The sequence below is a fragment of the Oenanthe melanoleuca genome, chromosome 1A, assembly GCF_029582105.1.
Source record: "Oenanthe melanoleuca isolate GR-GAL-2019-014 chromosome 1A, OMel1.0, whole genome shotgun sequence".
Lineage (NCBI taxonomy): Eukaryota > Metazoa > Chordata > Aves > Passeriformes > Muscicapidae > Oenanthe > Oenanthe melanoleuca.
Genome location: NC_079334.1, coordinates 19,437,632 through 19,464,014, shown reverse-complemented (window position 1 = coordinate 19,464,014; position 26,383 = coordinate 19,437,632). Strand labels below are relative to the sequence as shown.

General features: G+C 39.2%; 1 protein-coding gene across 1 annotated transcript in view; it reads right to left on the bottom strand.

Moving 5' to 3' along the window:
• Positions 1-26,383, bottom strand: part of RFX4 (regulatory factor X4) — an 83,020-nt gene that overhangs the window by 39,721 nt on the left and 16,916 nt on the right. Inside the window, exons 2-5 of the mRNA XM_056515593.1 lie at positions 24,358-24,444; positions 17,705-17,765; positions 11,563-11,686; positions 576-637 (exon numbers count right to left, since the gene is read on the bottom strand). Coding sequence (XP_056371568.1) covers positions 576-637; positions 11,563-11,686; positions 17,705-17,765; positions 24,358-24,444 — 334 coding nt within the window. The remainder of the gene's footprint in view (positions 1-575; positions 638-11,562; positions 11,687-17,704; positions 17,766-24,357; positions 24,445-26,383) is intronic.

Sequence of the window (26,383 nt, the reverse complement as noted above, 5' to 3'; positions counted from 1 at the left end):
ACCCCAGGAAGCACTCTTAATTCTGAATCAGTTGGTCATTCTGGAATTAGTATGAACTGTTTTCAGAAAATACCATCTTTTGGACAAGGTAATAAGCTACTTCTTTAATCACCTAAAGGTATGTTGGATTTCATTATATAGGAAAAATGGTGGTTAAATACAGATTTGTGGACAGTTTCAGTTTAGGTCAATGTATGTTCCTACCTAAATTCTAAAGGGCATTCTGACACTTGTTCTCTAGCCTGAAACATGATGCTAACCAGTTGTTATTTCCCAGCCTCCAACAGTAGCTCCATTACTCCTGAGTGTGAATGTCCTTTACATTGTGTAAAGTGAGTTGAGATGAAAAACAGTGTGGGAAATACTGCTGATCAAATCAGTAAAAGGGCTCCATCAGACCACCTTTGCAGGATCACTGCTGAACCTATAAGATAATGTAAAGACTACAGCAGAACCTCCATGAAAGTTGTTTTTAAGTCCCCAGCCACACAAATTATTCCCTGTTTTCACTCCCCATGCAGTAAAGCTGGAGCCAGGTGGGGCCCTGTGAGAGATGACAATAATTCACTGCTTACTTGGATTGGCCTCTGGTTCCAAGCCTTCTTGTTGTTAGTTGTGGAAACTGTTGTCTTATTATCTGCAAATAAATAGAAAGGCACATTAACCAATGCTTAATTTAATATGAACTTTTAAGACAAAAAAGCAGAAAAACTGTACTGTGATGTCTGAAAAATATGTGGTTGGAGAAATCAGAAATAAAGTTCTTGATTTTTTTCCATTTCTAAAGGGGGAAAGATACTTTAAACTTCACTATAATATAATTAACTACCAGAAGTTACTGGAATAGAACATATTTCCTTAAAAATCTAAGATCAGTTCTGCCTCCAAACTAAGAAGCACTGTAATTAGAATTGGGCTGGCTGCTTATATCACTTTGCAGGATCAGCAAAGTTCTCTACAGACCTTCACAAACCAGCCACTAAACACTTCTTCTTGTAAAATATGATTCTCTGAAAAGATTTTGGTATTTGACAGGGGCATCATTTCTACCAAGGAAAACTCATCATGGCATTTGTAAAGATACCTCATAATCAATTTATCCTCTATGGAAAACAAGTGGATCTCAGAAACAGCAGGATGCCATCAAGAATGCAAACTCCAGTGTGTCAGCAGACATTGAAAGAACACTGCTACTACAACCCAAAACTTCTTCAGTGCCAGTTGCATTTAAGGAAATAAATCAATGAATGTAGATTGTGCCTTAAGTCAGAGCCTCCATCAGCCAGGCTAATCCTGATGAAAAAGCTTTGCTGTTGTTTCTGGAAAGGAGGTGCTCAGCACCTCAAAGGGTTGAACCAGATTCTCACTGGGGTCTGCAGTAGGAGGAAAAGTTTTCTGCAACAACAGTCAGGCAAAAAAACCTGCAGTAAGCCTTGAAGGAGTTTTTACATGTGAAGGAGAATTTATTTGTGAAGGAGTTACTTCCTTTCAAAATTTGTAATCCATTTTAGTTGTGTTTTTCTTACATAAAGCGCTAAATGCTTCCTCTTTGGGGGGTAACACCAACTAATATTAAAGGAAAACAAGCCTGCAAGATGGAATATAACTGTTCAACTAGGAACAAAGTCCATTTAAATTGATTAAAGCCAATTAAATGATATAGATTTTTTTCTCCATTAGCCATTTTGCCACCATGATAAATATTTAATCCTGATTGATGACTGAAAGCTTTGGAACATGTATTTAGATCAAAAGGTGCTATATAAATAAAGACATTACAGTGTCACATATTTGACCATTTCTTCAGCACTTTTTGGGAGGTTTTAGCAAAGGTACAACCACCTATCCTAAGTACCATGTAAAAATTGACCTGTGTTGGTTTCCAAGAGCTTTGCACAAGCTGGCTGATGTCAAAAATGCAGCAGAGTCTCAGAGTCGCTAGGTTGTTCAGCTTTAATTTCTGGAGCAAAACTTCAGCAAACAGTAAAACACTTTTGTGGAGCTGTGAAAGTTCAGCCTAGCTGTTTGATAAATGAGCAGACAGGCAAGCAGCCCTTCTTTCTTTTTTTGTATGGATTCAATGAAGCCTGCCTAAAGAACACCACATGCTGTTCCAGCTACTGATCTAACATTCCGCAACATCTCAGCCTTCCAAATTCCCTTTAATTACACATTAATCCCACCCCTCTCTCTTTCATTTTCTGCAGACAGGGTTGGGGGCTCCACAAGGCTGTGGGAAAAAAGGCAGTGTTGAAGAACTACTTTCTGAGGATGGTTTTTTTTTTGGGCTAGGGGATTTTTTTAAAGGTTGGTTGTGTTAGGTTTTTTTATTGGTTTTTTGGGGAGGTTTTTTGTGTCAGCTGTCATTCAGAAAATACCATTCCTCTCCAAAAGCTGCTCTTACAGCAGTTGACTTAATATTAGAGATAGTTTTAGTCTATTTTTCCTTTTGGAGCAGCATCAAACCATATTGCTTTCAAGTCTTTCTAGCAGCAGTGAAGTGCTACAATGCACACTGTAAATGCTACTTTATGAACCATATGCCGTGGGAGTTACTGGGATTTAAATAAATCAGCCAATTTCTACATACCAGGGCAGAGGTGATCAGGAAAAGAGAATAATAATGAGGCAGTTGATCAGATGATCCCTTTTTCTTTTCTTTGTTTCTTTTTCAAATCCAGCACATTTGAAATGAGACACATCTCTCAGAATGTATCTTAAAAGTATGCATCTCTTAAACACTATTTCCCAGTAATTTACAAAACAAAACAAAACCCAAAGAGAATAATCAAGCAAAGTTCTGAAAAAAAAGTCAGGATTTTTTTATCTAATGCTGCTTATGTAAAATATAAGATGGTATATCTATGCTTGTACATATATGTGTGGTTATTATTATCTGTGTTAGAAATAAAAGATGTCAAGTACTAAAAGACCTCTCTGCTCATATAAATGCTTATATTCAGCTATGCTTATGCAAATCTCTGTGCAATGATACTGGTAAAGCAGGAAGATTACCCTGCAAGGGGAGAGGAAGTCAGATCAGGCAGGGCAAAGTGGAGTTGACTGTGTGCTGAAATCAGTGGAAAAAGCAGAGAACCCAATACATGTTTTTAAAAAATTAAATCATTGTCAACCTGAAAAATCACTACACAAATATGTCACTGTTGGTTTAATGCTTATTAACTTTTAAAGACCTACAGGCAAAACATGTTAATTTTACAATTGTGTGGGGAGGGAAGCGGGTTCTAATTGTCAGACATGAAAATTCAGGTTTGGATCTGAAAACCAAATTGAATCATTTTCCTCCCATCACTGCAGTGAGGTTTGCACAAGCAAATGAGTCAAGACCAGACCAGGCAGTCTGAGCTGCTTTCTGGATGGAAAGTCCCTGTTCTCACAGCAGCTCTGGCTTCTCAGCAGAAACAGTGGCAAAAAGGTCTCATGGGTGGTGCCCAAGGGAATTTTGGAGTGAACAGATCTTTTATCATTGTCCTTCATTGGAGCTAAAATTTCATCTCACACTCCTCCAAAGTGACCATAATTCCAGCTGCCCTGTAAGATCTACTGAGAAAAAAGGTACAGATTTTACATTTTCCAAGTGAAATTTCACTGCTGGGCATTATTTTAGGCTACCAGGCTTTTTGTTTTTGAAACAGATGTAGACCAGAAATTTCACATGGAAAGATCTTCTGTCCCTACTATTTTAGCCTGAGAAAAAAAATGTTCCTACAATTTCTTTCTCAGTTACTGAACTTCAATGTGTTTTCCCTCTCTGTTCTCTGTACTCTGCTTAAGACATGATCTTGCCTTCTCCCTACAGAAGATATTCTATACCTTTCTTGATTAAAAACAATAATATTAAGAACTGCTTTATCATCTGGTGAATGCCTACTGCATACATAAGATGAAGATAGAAGGTATTAGATTATAAAACAACATATATAGTTTACACTTTTTCAGAGGACTAGTACATCCAGGTCAGCATTTGTTTAACATTACTGCATACAGTCTTGACAAATGGTTTTCAGAATGTCTGTACAGATAGACCACATGGGCAGATAACAGGATTTTTATCCCACTTCAGCTTTTTAAACCTAGCAGAGGTGTCTGAATAATTTGAATTAAATATCTAGTCCCTTGTATTTTTGGTCATTCTTAAGGCAATAAAAATGAAATGGGTTACTCGAGCATCCATGTAAAACACAGAAAACTTTATGAGCAACAACTAGAAAAATTCCTCTGTAAGGGTCTGTGTTAGAGTCTGCACAACCAATTAACCTTGGGCACTGCAAAGTGCAGGAGCTGTTCTGTTAGCCACAAATGGCTGCAAGGGTGCATTCCTTCAGCCTGATTACTGCCAGCTGTCATTTCTGCCACTGCCTCTCCCCACACCTCCAGTACTTTAACATTACAACACAGGCGGATCCAGGCTCAGAGCTAAAATGAGGAATTGCAGAATCACAGAATGGCTTGAGCTGGGAGGGACCTTAAAGATATCTTATTCCAAACACTCTGCCATGGGCATGGACATTGTGCTTTCACCACTGCACTGTGAGCCCTTGCTCCCCATTGCATTCACCATCAAACTGTGAACTCTGTGTTTCCAGCTATTCCATCTAAAATCATCTATGATATGTCGAAACAAATCAGGGAAAAGAAATCTTGTAAAGCATCTTATGTGTCTGTCTACATGCAAAAACTAAGGATGGGAGAAACCAGAGATATATGGAGACTTCTAAAGTAACTTTTTTTCCCTTCTTTTGTCAAAAAATTAAATTTTACTCTGGAGCAAAGGCACAGGATGGATTTTAGAAGTCTTTTCCCTAGAATAATTTAAATTTCTGCTTTTCAAAAGGCATGATCATTTTGTTAGTGCACCTGATCTAGAGGGATGTTATTCTTCATTACTCATGTTCCTTTCTATTTGACATAATTCTAGCCTTACTTCTAGAACTTCACCAAGTAGAGAAATTGGATCAAACTAAGTTGCAACCCAGCAACTGCACGCAGCCAGAATGAGAAACTGATTCCAGGCTCTGCACTCCCTAGCTTTATGAGATTCTAGAGAGATTCTACATGCCATGGAATAAATCCTCTTTCCTCCCATAACAATTCTTCATAACAGGGCCTGGTTGTTTTTCTCTCAGTTCAGGTTTCAGGTCCCATACCTTGACAATATGCTTTTCTTTTATGGAGTCAGGTACAGAAGATGTGTGTTTATTTACCAACTTCTATTGTGGTATTTCAGTCTTAACATTCTTTTATTCTTATTCTTTATTATTATTTTATTCTTATTCTTCAGCAGCAAAGAAGTCAGTGATACCAAACATAGCTATATTCTCAAAGAGCTATGCTTTCCTATTTCTCATTGCTGCGAGACACAAGCAATTCTGATGTCCTCAGTCCTGTAACTGAAAGAGTTTTGGGCTCATTTGTCTTTGACCCAGCACTGGGTTGTTCCACGGTTTCCTCAGCTGCTTCAGTGCTTTTCAAAATTGTGCTCTGAGTCAGATGTTATTATTAACACCTGTATTAAGAGGTTTCTTATGGCTCAAAATGGCTTGGGGCTGATTCAACATCATATTGTCTTGAGGAAATGGTCAAGAAAATTTGCACTGTTAAACATCCACTGATAGGAAAGAGCATAATCAAAGTAGTCCAAACCACCATTTCTGTCTCTCAAATCCACTAAACTGTGGAAACAAAAGGAGAAGAGACATGACTGTGTCTGTACCTTATCTACCCCTTGCTTGTTCATTTGCATGGTCAGGAGGGAAGACTGCAATGTACAGGCTCAGTACTCACAACCACAGATCTGTGGTCTGTTAAGAGTAAATAACCTTCCCATTTATTTCCACTTACTTTCCTAAGTTTTGGGATAGGGCAGGTCTAGCTCTAGGTTAAGAACTTGTTTCTAGCACTGATATGGCTCAACTGACACTGCAAAGCAAGGCAGAAAAACCTGCTGGAATTTTCTCTAATGTCCATGCCCAACTCTGCCTGCTGTGGAGATTAGATTCTGTGAGGAACTCCAACTGAACAGGACACTGCAATGAAGCTTGCCAGACCTCTCCTCAAATTCATCTAGGTAAAACAATATCCTCCTTCAGCAGTTCCTCTGGCCAGATAGAATTCAGCCTAAGGCACGATCAGACAGATAACTGCACCCCAACAAAGCTGTGAACACGGTGTGCTGTGCCTCAGATCCTTAGCTGAGCTGCAGTATTTTGGTGCTGACTTGATGAAGCCCTGCACAGCTCACCCTGCTCTGCACTGGTGCCAGCACACTGGCTGCCTTCACCCAGCCTATCTGTGGGAAAAGGCTGAGTGCCAGGATCCCTGCACTCTGGCAGACCCTGTGCTGTAAGCTCAGCCTCATGACAAGGCATGAGCTAAAGCAGCCCTGGGGCCACCCCATGCTCAAGGCCTAACTGGAAGCCAGATGCTTGAAGTGGCAAAGGCACTAAAAATCCCATTGCTGTAGGGCATTGAGGAAGGAGAAGTCATTCCAGAGAAACTGGGGTGTCCTCACTGGTTTTCTCACTCCCCAAGCTCGAGAAGAAGGCAATAGTCAGCAACCTGCAATAGTGCAAGAATCAGCTAAGCAGAGCCAAGGGAGCAAAGACCTTTCCAGCTACTGCAGGATCACTGTTCCCCACACCAGCATGGACTGCTTGCTTCTGCAGGACTTGTGTTACTAGGGTCTCATCAGAGGAGCTTGGCCTACAAGATCCAGAATTGGGAAGAAAACTCATCCTGGTGCAGACTGCTCTTCTGTCAGGAATCCTAGCTGTTCAAAAGGGATGAAGGAAAACTGGGAACTGCTCAGATAGCACTGGCAGACTGATTTGGTGCAATAAGAGAAACCACATCCTCACATTTACATTGATTTTCCCCTGTTCTATTTTTGCATACAGTGTTGTAGAAATGGCTCATAATAAAGGAAAGTGCTGTTTTAATCTATCAGAAGAGAGCACTGAGAGCAAATTTGGCTTTATAATACCAGTTACTATTGTGGCTATTTAAGAGCAAATTGAGAGCAAAGAAATAAAAAACACATTCAGGAGAAGTATCTCCTTATGAACAACAGCAGGCAATTTCCTGATATGTGCATTTCAAATGAAAGACAAATCAGAATGAAATCACATCACAGTGTCATTATCAAAGAGGTTTCAACAGAGGTATTTTCTGTCCTTTTCAAACTTTAAAATCATAAAGTATGACAGCAAGAAACTGTAAATCTTATTTATCCTAGTCATGCTTGGAGGAGCAGTCCTGCAAGCAAAACTTCTGGGCATAGAAACAGTGCATCATGATGAAAAAGGAATCTGGCTGGTACAGCTTGTACCTCCCTGGAGCAAAGTAAGCTATTGGGAAAAATAGGTTCTTTCCTAACCAATATTACAAGTCTATTGTGGACTTTGCCATTTTTCTAGTGAAATGCATTCATTGGAATGTAATTTTCACTTACAGCAAAGTCAGCCAGGGAGCAACGAAATTTGTGTGAGCATGCATCCATGTTAAACCTCTTTAAGATGCCAAAATGGTGTAAAGAGACCTCAGACTGGGGAAGAACCACCCCGAGAAATGTCAGCAACCTTCATTTTCCTTTTCAAGTATTAATTTGTTATTGTTTGTCAAAAGACATGGCAGGAAAGCCCCAAAAGAAAAAAAAAAAAAGAAAAAAAAAAAACAAACCTAGAAGAGGAAAGTATTTATCCTCCAGGGGGCACATGGGAGTTGGGAAGAACTCCGAGGATGCAAAGTGGTTTCATCACAAGTCTCTCAGTATTCTGGAGGAGAATGAGCAGGGCACTGCAGGGGAATTAGCACTCCCAGTAAATTTAAAGCAGTGGACTGAGGGCACAGAGGATGGGAGAGATCGCTGCAGAAGAGGGAGATTATATATTCGAGGGTCCTGGCTAAGAAAACAGTGCACATACAGAGCCACAGAAGAAACAGAAACAGAAATCAGTGTTGGAAATGGCAGTGAAAGAGAAGCTCTAAAGGTGCCACCCCAGCCAGCACTGGGCAGAATGGCAGAGCCAGGAGAGCCTTGTGGCACCCACCCCTGCACAATAGCTGCTGAGGGCTTTGGAAGTGCTCAAAACATTCCTGCTGGCTTTTTGATTCAGTGAAGGCCCTCATAAAGAATTATTTCGTTTTTGCAATAAGCCCAGTAAGAATGAGAAGCCAGTGTCATCATCCACCATAGCTCTTTGCACAGTGTGTTAATAACCACCAGCACTTTATGTTAACATGCTGCTCAGACAAAACCCAAAACGAACATACATCTGCACAACATTCCCTGCACAGGCAGGGCAGACCTTCCAGCTGGAAACACCCTGAGCTGCTCTCCAGAGCCCCAGGGTCCCAGAGCAGAGCCCAAGGCATTCACAGTGCACAGCTGAGGGGCACAGGGCTGCCATCCCTTCTTAAGTGACCTCAGCAGGGCTTTCACTCCTCCTGCCTGCAGACTGCTTCACAGTCCAAACACGTCCACTGTCAGAGAGCTTGTTCTCATATGCAACATTTAGTTGTTAATAACTCAGTGCCACACCTGCCTGCCTCACTGCACCTTCTTGTCTTCTCGCTGGTTCCATGGAACAGTTTCACTTTTTCTGCCTTACTTTTGCAAGAAATCAAAATATAATATGCTTGGCTGTCTACAGTAAGGGCAGGAGTTTAAGACTGGACTCTGCACTTGTTGCTGAGCTCGAACCACCAAATTACAGGGCCCTCCCTAATTACTATTTAGTTAAGGTATATAAAAGTATGCTGGGTCCTGTCTTCAGCAGACAATAAAAAGTTCTGTAATGACAGACTAGATAGCATAGCAGATTGACAAAGCTGGTTTAGATAAAATTGTAATTTTAGCATGTTAAATGAATGAGTAAAAGACTAAAATCTTGACTAACAAAGTTACAGCTCCCTTTGTCATATGAGAAATATGATACTAATATCCCATTAACAGCCATATTAGAGTACTCCTGATTTTATATATTCTTTATATGGCTTAAGAGTACAGGTTGCTTTTTAAAATGTGTTTATTTATACAGGATTTCTGTTCTTTGCTCTTCTTGTTCCTTTATTTGCTATTAGCTTGGTTTCCTCAGAAAACAATCTGTATTACTGTCTCTCTGTTAATCTCTCTACTCCCCAGACCAAATTTTGTTTCATTAATGCAATATTACCATGTTACTTATTACAGTTTGTTTTAATGTGCTGAAGTCCACATCTCTTTCTAAAAACAAGTTCGTTAAAGAAAAAGTTTAATATTAAACATTGCCCAGAGAGCTAAAGTTAGGAGATGAATTATAAATTCAGTGAGGTCTACTGAAAGGCAAACTGTTTACAATTTCACAGAACAACTAGTTCCTTTCTCTTGGGGGAGATGACAGCTGCAGGGTTCCTGATGTTTCCCAATGAGGACAAACATGTCCAGGGTGTCTGTTGCAGCAACTAAGTGCAGAATGCCTTAAACAGCACCTATTTCACTGCACTGTTTCAACTGCCCCAAAGGCATTTATGCAACTCACCTTGCCAATATGGCATTTAAGTCACATGATAACAAACATTGGCTAAAACTTCATACATGTATGTGCTCCAAAGGAGAAGTTGACTGCAAGCTGTTGAGAGAATGCAGATGTGCCTTGCAGACCTTTATACCTGTGCAGAACATTTTGTCAGCAGTAACAGGCTGGAAGGAATCAGTGGGGTCTGCTCAGGTTCTGCAGATGGAGAAGCTGGTTTCACTTCAATATTTGCCTCCCTGTTGTTCCTGGACACACCAGGGCAGAAGTGCCAGTTGCCAGATGCAGAAGTTGTGGCCACCCAAAGTACTAGTGTGAAACAGTACCATGGTGATTGTGTAGGGCTCCCTCCCTTTCCACAAAAAAGGATAAAAAGTTTCATGCAGCACTGCTTCAGAACTCTTTTGCAACAGAGAGGAAAACACTTGGACCACAGCACATGAAAAACACATTGGAATGCTGTGATTTTTTGGATGGAAGCCTTAGTACCTGTCCTGCTAGGTCAAGAGACTCCTACGAATGAGCAGGTCTACGTATGAGAGGCAGGAGAGAAGGGGGATGAAGTATTAAACAGTGTGACAAAACTGCCACATACTGATAAATGGTGAAATCCCTGGTAAATTTATGTTCTGATGGAATAATTCTGGAATATCCACACCTTACAATTTACAGAAGTTTTTAGCAGCAGCAGCAGAAGTACCATTGTGTAAATTTGAGCCATGTTCCAAATGTGTGAGCCTGCATGAAATCTGTTTCTTATTTTCACTGTTCCTAAATTACATGTTGCCACTATACTTATCACTTGATAGCAATAATATGTACCATGAACAACTTCATTCACAATTCTGCAGTGTATTTAAACAGAAACCTGACACAGAATCTACTGAGTTATGCAGCTCTTCAACACAAAACAAACATAGTAATGCTACAACACGGCACACTTTATTTTCCTTGCCAAACTGCCTGCCTAAAGATGCACTATAGAAAGTGTCACCTCATTAAATACATCCTTCACCTAATCTTTAGAAAGGAACTTACCCTAGAAACATTTTTCCTTCATTGAATACCCAGAACTTCTATAGAACAAATGTTGCAAACACTAAAAGAGAACAGCTTGCAAGACAATGGGCTTCAGATTCATGCTTGCAAGCATTTCAAAAACAGTGGCAAACTCTACACTTTGTTTTTTTTCACAGCCTACAGGTTTTAAAGGCCTGCTACACATCCTATGGTAGAATTTCAGTTTAAAATATCATCCTGTTTTTCACTGAGAGGAAAATATCACCTGACCAGCAAATCCAAAGTACAAAGTATGTGCCCTTCTAGCCAGCTATTAACATCTGCCAGTGTAGACCTTTACTGCTCACACCCAGGTGATGCACAGCTGTCTGTGCTGGGAGTTCATCTCCACTGTGAATCTGGAGCTAACCAGAGTGGCTCTTACTAGAGCAGGATTGGAAAGGGAAGCATGAGGAATCACAGCAAGAAGATTGCTTGGATAGCTTGGCAGCCTGTACCTGCAGTGCACACAAAAGCAGCTAGATGCTTTCTGGAGTTTTGTATCTGGAGGCTTTGTACTCCACCATGTGAAGTTTCCACATCATTTGATATCATTAATTCAGGGATCTCCATATCATGCTTACAAGATTGGCAGACATGCTCCAGAATTCTATTTTACCCTTCTATTTTTAAAAATTATACATTTGTTTAAGCAGTGCAGGTCATAATGCAGATGTGTTTACACTGGCTTGTATTCAACTTCCAATCCAATTTTAGCTGCCAATTTTTTGTACCATATAACCATCAGCTAGGCTGGGGATTGACATACTCTGGAGCCTAGCCATGGTAAGAAATTATTCCAACCATCCAAATAATTACAATCTTAGCCTTTGTCCAGTAACTTGAATACACAATAGATTTCATTCATATACCTCTGTCTCTGATAGTAAAAGATTTAATTTTTTTCAGTAGTACAAATTCACCTGAACCAGGTGAGATTTTAAGGTGTCATACTGCAGTTTAGACTTACCTTCCCAAAGCTGGCAGCATTAACAGGTTGTGTGTCATTTTTCTCACAGAAGTCCAAGTAGTGCATGTAGAGAGCACTTCGAGGAATGCAAACACCTTCTGCAATCTCATAGTTCTCCTCCAGCCTTGAAAAGCAAATATCAAACAGAGACAACTGCAAGTATGTTGGATGTCCTGCATGGTAAACAGTATACAAAGCTTCACCTTTTAAGACCAAACATTCTGACTTCTTCTTGTCTACAAATTTTGTCTGTTTTTTTTTCCTTCCAATTTGTTCCCATAATACTTACTTACTTCATTTGGTTCACACTTGCTATCAAAACCATAGGCTGTGAGTTCCCAGCATCTGTTATACCCTAAAAGCATCCTACAGTAAACAAATACATGTACAGCTATCAACCAATGAATATTCACTGAGGGGAAGAATTCTCTCCTCCTTTACAGAACACATCATCATTGGTTCATTACACTCTTTTCACTCCTGTCCAGCTGCAAAATTGCTTACCTTGAGGAAGCAGGTGTGGCTAAAGCAAATAATTTGCTAATGCTCAACAGTGTCCACAAAATCTTATTGTTTATGGGCAAAGTGAAAAAAAAACCAAAAAGGAAGTCACAGTCTGAATACAATGCTGAAGAAAACCACTAAAATAACATCTTCTTCTACCTTTTAGAAGCTATCCTTATTTTTTTTATACATGCAAGTATATAACTATAAAATTTTAAATTATATGTCAAATATATGAGCAAGCATATGCTTCATCTTTAAGGCTTGAAACTGGTCTCATTATGAATCTATAGATTAGAAGAAACATTCCTTTGAAATGCCATTTTTATGATTGCTGACCCAAAAATGTCCAAGAGATATTTATATACACACTTAAAATGAAACCATAATTAATCTTATAATTGATGGTGTCAGTCATAGGCATCTACAGCCACGTGTGCTTGTCTGCCTTGCTGGGTAAGAGAAGAAGTTAGGTGTTACTTCCTCTTAATTGCATTAAAAAAATATATATATATTCTCAAAAAACTCCTGTTTTACATTACATAATCCCCTGCCATTTGATAGCAGTAGAGCATCTTCCAAACATCTTGTTTCTCTCCTTCATTGCCTTTTTCAGGACCTACCTACCTTCCATTTCAGTCACCGTGATCATTTGTGACTGCAAACTATTTTAATAAGATATCCGGCCAGATGAATGGAATCAGTTTGTATGGGCAACATCTATTCTTCCCTGGTTTCTACAGAAATATCATCATGGCATCTTTCCTCAATTTCATAGTGCTCTAACAAAACCTCCTTTCAAAACCTGGAGAGTTCGTTTGTATACTATAGCTGCTAATTGGAATGTCAGCTTCTGTGACCAAGACAGGACAGAAAGAAAAGCAGTTAATTATTTCTCTTCATATCTGATGAATTTTTCTCTTTTTCTCCTCTCTTTCACAGAGAGTCATTAGTCTGACACTGAACAATGCCCCATTATACCTGAACTTTTTTTTTAATGATCAAAAACCCATCTTGCTCCACTTCTTTTATTTTCTTGTCTTTTATTTAACAACTTTATCATATTTTGAATCCAGCTTCATTCTACAGTATTGTAGAAGAATAATGAATGCAATCTCCTACCTAACAAACCATTATCAGTTATAAAATATACATATATATGTATATAAACATTTTATATAGTGTTGTAATAAAGCCATGTGAAATCCAGCAGCTCACAATGAGACCTTTTGTACCACCACAGTATAGGAATAAAGCCCCTAATCCTTCCACAGGAATGACAATTTTATCTGTCTTATTACTGTCTTAATACTGCTTCCCTCCATATACACTTACATAGCTCTAGATTAAATGAGATTATTCAATAGCAGAGTCACATCTGTAGTGTTGTAACAGATTTTTTTTATATCTCAAGACCACAGAACAACTGTGATGTTAATCACTGTTAATCACATAGAAGATTCTAGAACAGATTCATTTTGATGGAGTGTAACAACATATAAGGAAGTACAAATCTGGGGTGAATCCATTCCCTAGCTATGCTTTACCTTGCTCTTTTAAAATTTGTTTTATAAATGTTGCAGAAAATAGAAAAATTTTGCTGTCTTTACCTTCAAAGTACTGTCGTTTTTCTATATGGTATATAGAGTACCTACACTGTAAACCAGCAAACTGCATGGGATTAGGCTGTCTGTACTTTGAATAATTCTGTGTTTGGGGAAGTAAACACACACACATCCCCCAAAATGAAGTAAAGTTTCACACTTGCACCTTTGTCAACCAGTTCACCACTGAAATAAACATGAACATTTTAGAGCCAAGCTATAGCTTTACACATGACAATGAGCACAGCAACATGGGATAAGCACAGAATACCAGGTATTGCTGTATTCATGCCTTAACAGTTGAATTCAAGCTTGTGTAGCTTCCCAAATTATGATGTATTTGGCAGTTTCCTCAATTATGATGTATTTGGCAGTAATGCTACATTCACCAGGCCTTTCACTTCATTTTGTGTCATCAACAAAACAAAACAAAAGCATCATTCCTGTTTCCAGGAAAAGGCTATTTAGCCAGGCTGACAGTCATCCAGACAGGATTCTTGGCTTCTTCAGCTGTTCTTCATCCTCCACATTTAAAATGTTCAGCATATTTCACCTTTGGAGAGGCACAAACATTAAGGATATATCTCCCCATGGGATTATATAATTTGCTCTTTACAGCAAGATTCCAGACAAGGAATAACTAATAAAGCTGATGGCAATATGAACCATGTGACAGAATGTACATATCCCCTTATGTCTTTGCTATGCTTTCCCTACTGCTTTCTTCCTTCTCTTTTGTGTCCCACCTGACATTTCCTCAGTTTCTCTTTTTCAACACTCCATCACCTTCACTAGCTCCAAATGGTAGTAACATCTAACAGTAAAAACACTATCAGTTTTAACTTGGCTGACACCAGATGCTGCAGACAATTGTGAGGTTTCCATTTGCCAGAACAAGGACAGTTTGGTATTATATCCTGAAAACTAGTAATAATTTACCCCACCAATTCCACCTCTTGGATCCAGCCCAGAGATTGTTGTTGGAAGGCAGGGCACATGCTTGCCCAAGGAACACTCAGATACATTTTTTTATCTTCCCTGTGTGCAAATACTTGGTGTGAAGCCTGATGTTCTGCTTTTGGCTGGGAAAGAGTTATATTTTTTTCCTAGTGGCTGGTACTGTGCTGTGTTTTGGTTTTAGTATGACAATAATGCTGATAACCCTTTCAGATGTTTCTAAGTTGTACTTACCCAAGTCAAGCATCTCCATTCTCCCACACTGTACCACAGAGGAGATTCACAGGAAACTGGGGGTGCCCACAGTCAGACCAGCTGACCCAAACAGGCCAAAGGAATATTCCACACCATGGACCATCACCCAGTAAATAATCTGGGGGAGCTGGCTGTGAGGTGCTGATCCCTGATCAGGCCTGGGTCTGCAGGTGGTGCACAACTGCATTGTGCATCACTTGTTTTTTCTTGGATTTAGTTACTCCTTTTCCTTTTCATTGACACCACTACTACTATTATTATCTTATTTTACTTTAATTATTCATCTGTCCTTATCTCAGCTTATGGGTTTTACCTTTCTCCAACTGTCCTCCCCATCCCAGTGAGAAAAGGCAAAGGGAAGGAGTGAGTGGGCAAGAGGCTGTGTGGTAATTACTTGCTGGCTGAGGTTTAACCACCACACCTGAGCAAGCAAAACTGTCCAACATGTAAAGCTACACCTCTAGGAAGGGCTCTGTGCAGCAATTCTACAGTGCTGACCACAACAGCTTACCAACCCCTGTATTGCTGGGTTAACCCCAAGGTTAATATGTCTGACTTTCTAGAATAGTGGAAACTGCACATCTTCACTCAAAATAAGCTTACTGCTTTAGCAGTTTGACTTTTGAGCTTATCATTTTATTTAGTATATCAATTTCTTCAGGAAATATCAATTCAAAGCTGCAGTATGTGGTTGACAAGTATATGGAAACCCTCAGAAAACTGTTCTGTAGGTGTGGCTAGTAACCTGGGAAAACTTTTACCTACATGCCTGTTAATAAATCCAGCCAATTGTATAATTCAATTTGACAGAAGCTAAATATTTTAAGCATGAAAACTTCTTTGCTTTCTGTTACCTTGTGGAATTTTGGGTGGAAAATGAGTGGAGGAAATTGCAGATGCTCTGGAAGACTCAAAGGGGAGAATATTTGACCTACCTCAACATGTAAGAAACACAATACAACAGACAGGTAGTAAGCCAGCACACTAGCAAGAGAGAAGGGGAGAAGTTGCAAGCAGCCTTTTCAGAACCAAAATTCTGGGATTCTCCTGCAAAGACTGCTGAATGAGCATTAGTGTGCACACTGCATTCCAGCAGGGCTCAATATCCCAGGAGTTCAGGGATTTACTAACCTTTATGACTGATGAAGCTTGAAAGTATTTGGCAAAAGACTGTTTACAGTATTTGCATGTTTTCTGCTGGGAACAGTGTCACTGGATGTTCTAATTAATGATGGCTGCTTGGCTATGACATTATTTGCTCCTGTGGAAAAGGCTCTTAACTGTCTTCACTGCAAAATAAACACTGCTCTGAATCTGGGACTGGTAAGACCTGCTTGCTGTTTTATTGTAGCTAGATAGTTCTTTATTATCCTGTTTGAACTGTGTTGAAGCTGTGGGTGTGAATAATGAAAAATAATAAAATATCACTATGATGTTTCATTATTATTTTAATAATTTTCTCTTTGTCTGTAGTTACTCCCTTTCTTGAGTGTCTGTTAAAGAAAAATCATTCACTTTTCTTGAACTTCTGAAAAACAGGACTTTTTTGGTACAAATAGGTACAAAGAAACAATAGCTTAGAACTAAATGCCTTTATTTATATTTCTCCATCTCATTATTTGCATTGAAAGTGTCTGTAAGTTTCTGAATACTGGCAACAATCCATTCAAAATCAACTCACAGGTCTTGAGGTTTTTTAGTGTAAAAACCTCACCAATCAACTTTAAAAAGCGAATATAGAGGAAATAATCCAAATCATCTTTATGTATAATTCACAGAACCATGTAATTTCACAGGCAGAAAAATGGGGTAAAATAAACTGAATTAATTAATCCTTGCTGTTTTTTTCAGTGGAATCTCCAAAGAGACTGACAGAAGCAGAGAAAGAAGTATGCTAAGATTTTGCTTTAAAAAACACACATTTTTTACCAATATCTTATCTTTTCATCCAAAAAGTACAAATACTGAAAGTACTTATGTATAAAGTAAAGGCTTTTCTTTAAAAAGGCTTAAAGCAAACTAAAAACTATGGGATTTCAGATAAGTGTGGTCAAAGACTTCTCTGTAACAGAGCTCTGTCCTGCCAGATACATGGAACCTCTCAAAAGATATTCAATCACTTACAACATTAAGAAATCTAAACAAGAATTAAAAACCTAAATTGAGGCAAATGTCAACTAAAGTCTAAGAGATGACCTGCAGCAAGGGATGTCAGAATTACAGGTACACATTACAGAATGTGCAGACTAAAATAATGCTGCAGATCACAGGGAACAGCACTGGTTTATTTTTTATAGTGCTGTAACTAATGCTCAAACTATCCTCTCTCTCTTCCTAATTACCCTTCCTTTTTTTCTCCTCACTAGCTTTGCAAGGGGATTTTGACAAATTAATCAAACCTCAAACTCTTTCCTTTTGTTGTCTTCTACATTAAATTACAGAGATTTTATGTCAGTAAAACAGCTGGTAAGGATTGGATTCATCAAACACTGAAACAAATGTGAGTCTTGAAAAAAAACTCAGCTCTAGTTTCCTTTTTGTAGTAAATGTAACAATGATGACAAACCACAAATAATCAGCTGGCAAGGTGGCAAATAAATATGCTAAGTAGATTTTCTAAACTGTGTCAGAAGTTTCCTCTGTTCAAACAAATCCTGTAAGACATTTGTTGAGAAATTCTGTACAGGTTACAAACAGGCACATTAAACAGTGAAAGTATCTTTAGAACTCTAAGATGACCAAGAGCTCCATTCCTTCATCTGGAAAATGCATAAGAAAAAACACTAATAGATTTTCTTGATTTTCTTTAAAAGGCATCTTACCATTGCAGTGTAGCTGGAGTAGAATGTGGTTTTGATGCTCTATTATTTTCTTTTTCCTCATCTGTTAAGAAACAAACAAAAAAAGCTATGAAATTTCATCAGGAATCTCTCAGGAATTCATGAACTGTTTTTTACAAAGAAATAGTTTTTGAATAGTGAGAATTATTTTATAACTAAGTAAAATAATTCTTTGAAAAATTAAAATGAGCTCAAGTGCCAAAGCTTTCTCAAAATTTCAACTTAATTTTGGAAATGTAAATAGTGATGCTTCGTAAACTGCCATCTGTAGATACTGCTTAAGACAGCAAACTCTGCAAATATCACTGATCACTGGAGCAGAGTGGTGCCTAGGAATATTGACATTGAAAAGGATAAATTTATATGGAAAAAAGTAACTCTTAGATCTCTACCAGCATGTAGACAGTTTCACTCATTATAAGGGAACTGTTGCCTTACACAAGTTTTATATTAGATAAGGCATTTAAACAAATGGGGTTCACCCATGGTTTGATCCTAACATAAGGTAAGTATTAGATATTTATAAGTTTACAAATTAATTCTGAATGAGAAGAAGTATATATTCTATAATATACTTTATTATTTTTTTATTATTATTTCTTTGACAATTTTCCCCATTAACTGTTTCCAAGGCAACTCTGATTTGCTGACTTTCCAAAAAATTTGGATGAAAGATGACTAAAGAAAACTGTAATTAAATTAAAACTTCAAATATTGGATTCTTCCTAGTTTGTACTTGTTCTTTTGAAACGATTTAGAAATATGTATAGAATGATTCTGACTAAATCGTGTTTTGTTAAACGTATAAAACATTCCCGGGTGAAAACGGACTGGAGCACCACCAGCAGCTCCAGAAGGGGAACAGTGCTGTATCAAACACATTTGGAGGTTTTTAACAGCTTTGTCCCCGATGGAAGCATCCAGCATAGACGGCTTTGATCCCTAAACAATGGGGTGAACCTGCACACCAGGCTGCAAGTGGCATCTCTTCACGTGGTTAACTTTCAGGAGTTATCGAGGGAGCCCTTGGGACGCAGGATCTGCGGGAGCCGGGCTGCCTCCTCTGCCCATCACACCCTCCTGGGGGGCTTTTGGGCTGTGCCACGCACACAAGCACATAACAAATAGGGCTGTGTGCCGCCCTCATGCCCAGGGTTTCTCGCCTTGCCAGGGAAGCTGTGCCAGCCGAACCCCCTTTATTCCCGATCTCCCGCGGTCCCGTCCCGCAGCTCCCACGGACCCCCGCCCGCATCTGCATCACAATGGGCCCATAATTATGGGGCCGCACACTCCTCCCTGCCTTTCAGGGCCCGCTTTTATTCGGCGCTCAGGACCAACATTCACATCCCAAATCACTTTTAAATTGCGGGTTTCGCTTGTTTTCCCGGGCTGGCGGCCGGCGTGCAGCGAGCGCGGGCACACGCCGGGTCCGAGCGCCCCGCAGCCCAGGATCTGCCTTGGGGTGGATTCCAGGATGGATTCCACCTGCGGAAGGTGGATGAATCCCCTCTGGATGCGTGCAGGCATCAAACCTACGTTACACAGTATCTCTACACCCTTTCCATCCCCCATCCCAGCTGTTTTTCGCCTGCTCTAAGAGTGAGCTGCCGTGAGCACCTCGCACTCCCTCACGCTTCACACCAGCCAACTCAGCTCCTCCCACTAAGGATTTGCTTTAACAACACAAACTAGCAATTATGTCATAAACTGCGATTTGTGTGTCCTTCCTCAGGTGTGTCTGCTTCCTAGGGATTCTTCTTCCAGACTCCTCAGCATCCTCCCCTAACTGTCCCTTAAAGCAAGGAGAATGATGGAATTGAACTGTGACTCAAAAAATTTCTGTAAGCATTAATTTCCATTGAACAACTGGATTTTCAACAAAGCTAAATTTTTTCACTGAGTTCATGCTCTTCACCCCAAAATCAATTCTCTGTACAAGAAAATAGTGCAACTTTGCTTTCTGCCACTGGGCCAGCTGCCAGCCAATTATCACTTTTCAATTAAAAAGATGGAAAGGGTTGCAGATGGTGCAGGAATAGATGGGACCTAGAAATACAAACTTTCAGTATTATATATACAAAATCTTTATTCTACCTTATTTAACCATAAAATCTCATCAGGTAATTGACTATCAGAAAATAATAAGTATCCCTACACTTTATATTTTAGCTGGCAGCAGGGCACCTAATAGTGTCCATATCAAGCAGAAAATGTTTAACCCTTTTGACTCAGGTCTGATATCAGATCACTTTGTCTAGCATGAGAGAGGGAAGGGAAAACAACATTTCTTACTTTTTGGCCTGTCATTTTTTCAATTCACATCAAAGTAACACTGTAGATTAAAATAAAGTCATACCTTTTAAAATTCAATACTTTTAAAATCCAAACTATTTTGTAGGAAAAGGAAATAAAGTCAATGAAAAGAAGTCCTGCTTTGAGGCCCTGTCAAAGAAGAGACTGACAATTCTTCTGTGACAAATCCAGAAGGGCTTGAAGTCACAAGGAAAAATATTGTTCTCTTCACAGTTGCAGGGGTTCACACACAACACCTGAGGGAGAAACCCATCTAGTGTGCTCACTCCACTGCCAGTAGCAGGACTACCAGCATCCCAAGGAAAGGTGTCTTCAAGGTACCTGATTAGGTGGAAAGCCTGGTACTCATCCCAAACTGAATGCAGATAATTGCTTAGACAATTGCAAGTAAAACTCTCAGCATGGAAGAGACCTTCAAACATAACAAAACTAGGAATCAACACATTCCAGAAAAACAGAGATATCAGAGAATCCTTATGAGCCAAACTCCATGGAAGTTTCTTTGCTAACTGCTCCATCTTACTTCCAAAATTCTGTCTCAAAGCCACTCAAGCAGAGCCCTGTTTGTGAGTGTTTGTACCTTGGTGGCTTTCCCAGAGCTCTCATTGTTATCCCCTAACTTTTCTGTCTGATTTGAGGTACAGCACAAGGGATGTCTTACTTCTTGGTGCAAGGCTTGGAGACAAGAGGAGCTGTGCTCAGCAGCTTTGAGCCTTCTGCCTTAAACACAGAGTGGAACAACCCAAAGCCAAACATTTCTTCTTGGTGAAATGTTGGTGTTATTCTGTTTATCATAATTAAAATGGAGCTAATGGAGTTCTTCTTTCCTCTCTGAAGGTAACTGGAGAGCCCTGTACCTTCCACTGCTGCCTGCATGTGTCTCAAAACCACTAGGAGCTAACATGCTGTTAGTATCTTTATATAGATAAAATCCTTCCCTCAGTCCAGGTAGCTGCACATTTTTCAGAGGAATATCCTCTTCCTCTGTACCCTCTGCTGGCCAGATTCTGACTGTCCTCAGATGTGATTTGACCTTAGCCAAAATTAAATTACAGTACAAAGCTATCTTCTCTCTTACTCACATGTAGCCATAAATGAGATTCAGGCTCATTAACAGGTATTCCATGCTTTTAGAACAGTGGGATCTTTTAAAATCCTCTGAGAAACATGTTGGCATAGTTCTCTCTGAGTAGGTATGAGTGAAACAAAAAATTTTATCCAAGGAAAACAAGCAGCTCTTTTTAAAACTTTTTTTAAAAATGGAGGAAATAAGGGGTTTAGTCCAAACAAAAAATAAAGCTGCTGGATAAGTCCATTATAGCCAGTGTGAACATGGACTTTGAACTCCCCTGTTGAAGCACAAAAAGTAGTCTGAATATTTTATCTCATAGGAAGTCTACATGATCACATTTCCACATAAGCAAGAAAATTTGGACAAGCAACCCTTCCACTTCATCAAGAAACATCATGATTCCTTCCCCATGGAACTGAAGTTGAAACTTTCATAAGCCTTTGTGTTCTTCCAGACCTCTATTTCAATTTGGATAATCTGGTTCAATGCAGAGTACAGAGAAAATGTTATGGAGTTGTCTTTTTAAAATTGTTGGCTACAAGGTTGTGACATCCCCTTTTCCTGTGAATATTTTGACTAACATGGAACGTGAAAGTGACAGGAGGAAAAATGTTTTAAAAAGCTGAAAAGTGAGATAAAATTCAGTGACAATTTTTATGCTAGGATGTAAAAGTTGTGGTTTGGAAGATGCCATAAAATGTTCCAAAAGGGTAAGAAGCACTCCAGGAAGCACAGATGATGTGAATCCCTGGCTGAGTCATTGCTTCCTTTCCCACTGTAAGACAGGTTCAAGAGGCCTGGGGGTGTCTGGATAAGAATGGAAGACTGCAAAGAACCCCTGTGGCCAGAAGTTTGATTCTGTAGCATACTTCAGCTGTAGAAAAGGAGATCAGCAATACTATTATTCCAGTTCTAAAACCCTATGAACTCTAAAATCATCCAGGACATAAAACAGTCACAAGAGCATAATGCCCAGTAAGAACATCATCAGTTCACAGGACAAGTTCTCATAATCTTCAGTGGAGCCAAAAAAGGCCAAAAAAAAAAAAAAAATCCACCCCAACTGAAAACTAAACCCACATTTTCTCTGGCAGTTCAGCCAAAAGCTACCTCATGTATGTTGAGAAAAAAATTAGTCAAGAGGAAGGTGAATTAGGCTTTCTTTTGATTGCAGATGAAAACTGGACCTACATACACTGACAATGGCAATTTGACTACCATTCTGAAGAATTCAAATAGGGTTTGGTGGGTTTTCTCAAAACATTTTGTCTCCTGTTTTGCCTGTAAATGTGTGACAGAGGCTGGGCAAAGAATGACACAATGGTTTGAAAATTTCTTGGTTGGTGTTTGGACAGAAGGAACTCAAGGGCTAGAAAGGAGCACGTAGGACAGTGATTTCTGCAGTGAAACTGCTAGCTTGTCCTGGATTTCACAGATTATTGCTGTGGCTTATTTTGCTTTCCTACTTCTTCCTCTTCACCTTCTCCCCTCCCTCACCTCCCCCTCCAAACAAGGATGACTTTTCAGGTGGATTAATTCTCTTATCTGCACTGCAGAAATGCTGGTAATCAGTGCAAAGGAAGCATCTGGAAGAACTGGCTATTAAGAAGGAAGCTTGATAAAATCAACTCTGCCTCTCATTTGGGTTTCCATTATGTGCTGTGACAATGTCTTCTGCACACAAATACTGGAACAAATTCATTTATGTATTTGTTTTATCAGCTCTAAATTCACTGCATTTCATTATCGTTGCTTGCCCCTTAATTCCAGAACCAGGAAACAGAAGGAGCCACCATCCCACCTTCTCAATGCCACTGTCTGAAACACCTGCTCTTGTTAACCACACAGGACCTGGTTTTACTGGCCCCAGCTGTGTGGAAGTTTCTCATGTTCATATTTAAAGCACATTTAACGATCCTGAATTCTGACCCTGTAAGAGCCTGGAGACACATCTCATGCATTACAGATTTCTTCCATCACTTTCTCAGTAACATCAGAGTGAAATGAACTTTGGACATCTCTCATAAAAGTCAAAATAACAAGCTGCTGTTTGTATTTATACTACAATCCACTATAATTTTTTAAAGATAAATTAATTACTATTCCTTAATTTTTAAAAACAGAAAACTCCAAAATTCTCCCAGTTTCATTGTCTATCTTTAAAGATTCTTATCCACTGTTCTCAGCTTTGGAGTCATGAATAAAAACCATTTTTCTACTAATATCTTCCTTCTCCTTCAGAAATATTTCTCAAAAGATATCCCTATACAAATGAGAGTAAGACCCCAGTGCAGTAAATTTCATGATCTGTTACAACATCATGCTACAAATTTTATCATGACAACAAAATCAATAATTCTTTTAAAATGCAAAAAAATGTAAAAGGGAATTGCTGCAACTAAGTTATTTAAAATATACTTTCTAAACATGTATTTATGAAATGTAAATTTCTAGTTACTGAATTAAAAAATTCAATCAGCATTAATATCTTGAAATGTGAACATATGAAGTCCTGAGAGGAAAAGTAGCATGAAGAGTATTTTGCTTTTGGCAAATTAAGCAGAATAGAAATTACATAAACAGGGAAAACCAAATTGTAAGTTAAAAACTGTCTTGCAATTTTAAAAATAGACAATTTGGCTATTTTAAACTACTTTGAAATCATTTTGATTACCTGCTCTTGCTAAAAGTCAAGATCTAAAGTTACTATTACTAGAAAAGAAAAAAATAAGTATTTTAAATTTAGCTAGATTGATAACTGTTTTCTCACTCTTACTAAAAAGAAAGCAACATTATGTTTTAGTATGTGCTATTTTAATCTCATGATTGTTTAATTCTTACAGGAAAGACTTTTTATTTGTGTTTTGATATGGTAATATTGGAAAACAGCACTTTTTTCTCCCATATTTTGACCACATGGTGTTCAGTGAAAAGTGCCCAGTGAAAAGTAAAACAGGTGGTTTTTCTTCTAAGTTGATACTAACAGCATATTTTAGTGGTCATCCAACTTTATTCAGTGACACACAATTTTTTCTAATTGTTTTAACCAATAAACAGTATTATTTCCTTTTTTTAAAAATGCAAATATTCCAGTAAAAAAAAATTAATAAAACTATTGAGTACATTGAGTGAGTTGATTATTTTAAATGCACAGTACTAAAAATTAAATCGAGCTGTAGCAACTTATATAGCAGGAAATGAGCACTTGGACATGTTCACACTCACTTTAAATGAATGACAAGTTACTTACTTTCATCGTTAGAAACATTCCCCAGAGAGGTGTGACTGGAATAACGTTTGTTTTCACTTTCATTGAGACATCGTTCAATCCAGCTCTCTGCAAAAAAAAAAAAAAAAAAAAAAAAAAAAAGAAAATATGCTCTTTTGTTTGCTTGTCTTTGCATAAAATATAAACTTGCAACAGATAAATCTAAACAAAGTGCCAGCATTCAACAGATGGTGATCTTTAACATTTCTATTAAAATATGCTTGGTCTGAGGCTATTTAGCAAGAAAATCCTTTCTTGCTTTCAAACTTAGCTGTTGCTTTCTAGATTCATTTTTGGTTGGTTTGTTGTTTGCTTTTTTGTTGTTGTTTTCTTTTTCTTTTAAAGTACAGAGGCTGAAACATGTCTGTGTACAAAACAAAGGTCCTTAGGATATTCTGTCCCCCATCACACAATACATTAAAAAATAAAAATCAAGTGAACCACAGAAATTGCACAAGTTTCCAAGTCTTAGTCTGGCAAAGGCAAATCCTCGAATATTCCTGCTGTTTTTGGAGGAAATCTTAATGAGTACAAAATCACTAATGCATGTGAATTTTGGTTAAATCGAGGATCAAATGCTCTGTGAAGCCCAGTCCTGCAACCTCATCCACACTGGTGGAGTCCCAGGCACTACTGAGATCCTTCCCTCACTGGTACAAGTCCAATGTAGCAACTCTGCAGCCACTGAGCTGCTCAAACCTTTGCCACCCCACAGTGCAAATGCAACCACTCCTGTTCCTCCCTGTTTTTCAATTAATTCCCACCAGTCAGATGAGTTACCTAGAGCATCACATAGATTTGAATCCGCTGTTCTTCCTGGAAGGTGTAACTTACATCCCCTGATGACTTTAGAGGATGCACCAGGCTCAGCAGAATATACTATTACAGGTCTTCAGGGCAAAAGTTACACCTTCTTATGTGTTTCCTTGGACAAAGTATGAAATATGAGTTCTTGAGTTTGCCTAAACCCCTGGATATTGCTACAATAAACTGACCTCCTTCATAAGATTATTTTTCAAGGGCATGAACATGGGCAGAAATGAGTTTATTCTCAGAGAGCTCCCTGTGGTCCAGGCAAGAAAAAAAAAAGGATAGATGGGAATGCTGCAGGGCAAGGCTGCAAGTTACGACAGGAAACAACCCCACTGAGTGAAGAGATGCACAAGAAATAAGGGGAAACAGGCCTTGCTGTCAGCAAACTGCCAGAGCCAGAAACACCTTCAAAGACGTGGAAATGGCTCCAGATTCCTTTCCATAAGACCCCCACCAGACACCAGGCTACCTGCACAGCACAGGCAGTAGTCTGCCAGCCAGCAAAAGCCCATCACAGCAGCAGGCTGGAAGGGAAAGCAGGAACCCAGGGTCTTGGGAAAGCTGCCCATCTGGTTTATGGAAGATAAAAGTTGGTATGACTTCATTTCAGCACTAGATGCCAATAAACAAATAAATGAATAGTCATGGCCAAATACATCCTGCAGGAAAATATGCTTTTTAAACCCAGGCAGTTGCATTAACTTGTGCATATTCCTCTGTACACACACCCTCCTCTGCCATGCAAACAAAGGGCAGTGGCACCAGTGCAGAACCTCAGCCAGGCTGTGCTGAGAACCTTCAGAGCTGATTTCAGACCCTGCCACAAGACTCCAAGCACTGCTGCCTTGTGTGCTTGTGGTTTTCAGGCAGTGTTGTGGCAGCTCCAGGCTACTCCCCTCCCCAGTTATTCACAGTAGGAACTGCTGCAGTGCTGCCTTCATCAATACCAGCACATCCCTGAGAGCATCTTCCTCATGCACCATCACACTCTGACAACCATCCAAAAACCCACTTGTTGGCAACAGGTTTTTACAGGATATTTCTTCTCCCACCAAATTCAACACAGCCTTGTTTAAAAATCGCTTTAGGCTGCTGACACCACGGTGTAAATCCTGCCAGCAGGGCCCGTGTGTGGAATCAGCCCCCGCTCGGTTCCAAACCCGGCGGCTCCAGCCCGGAGCCTTTCCCGGCTTGT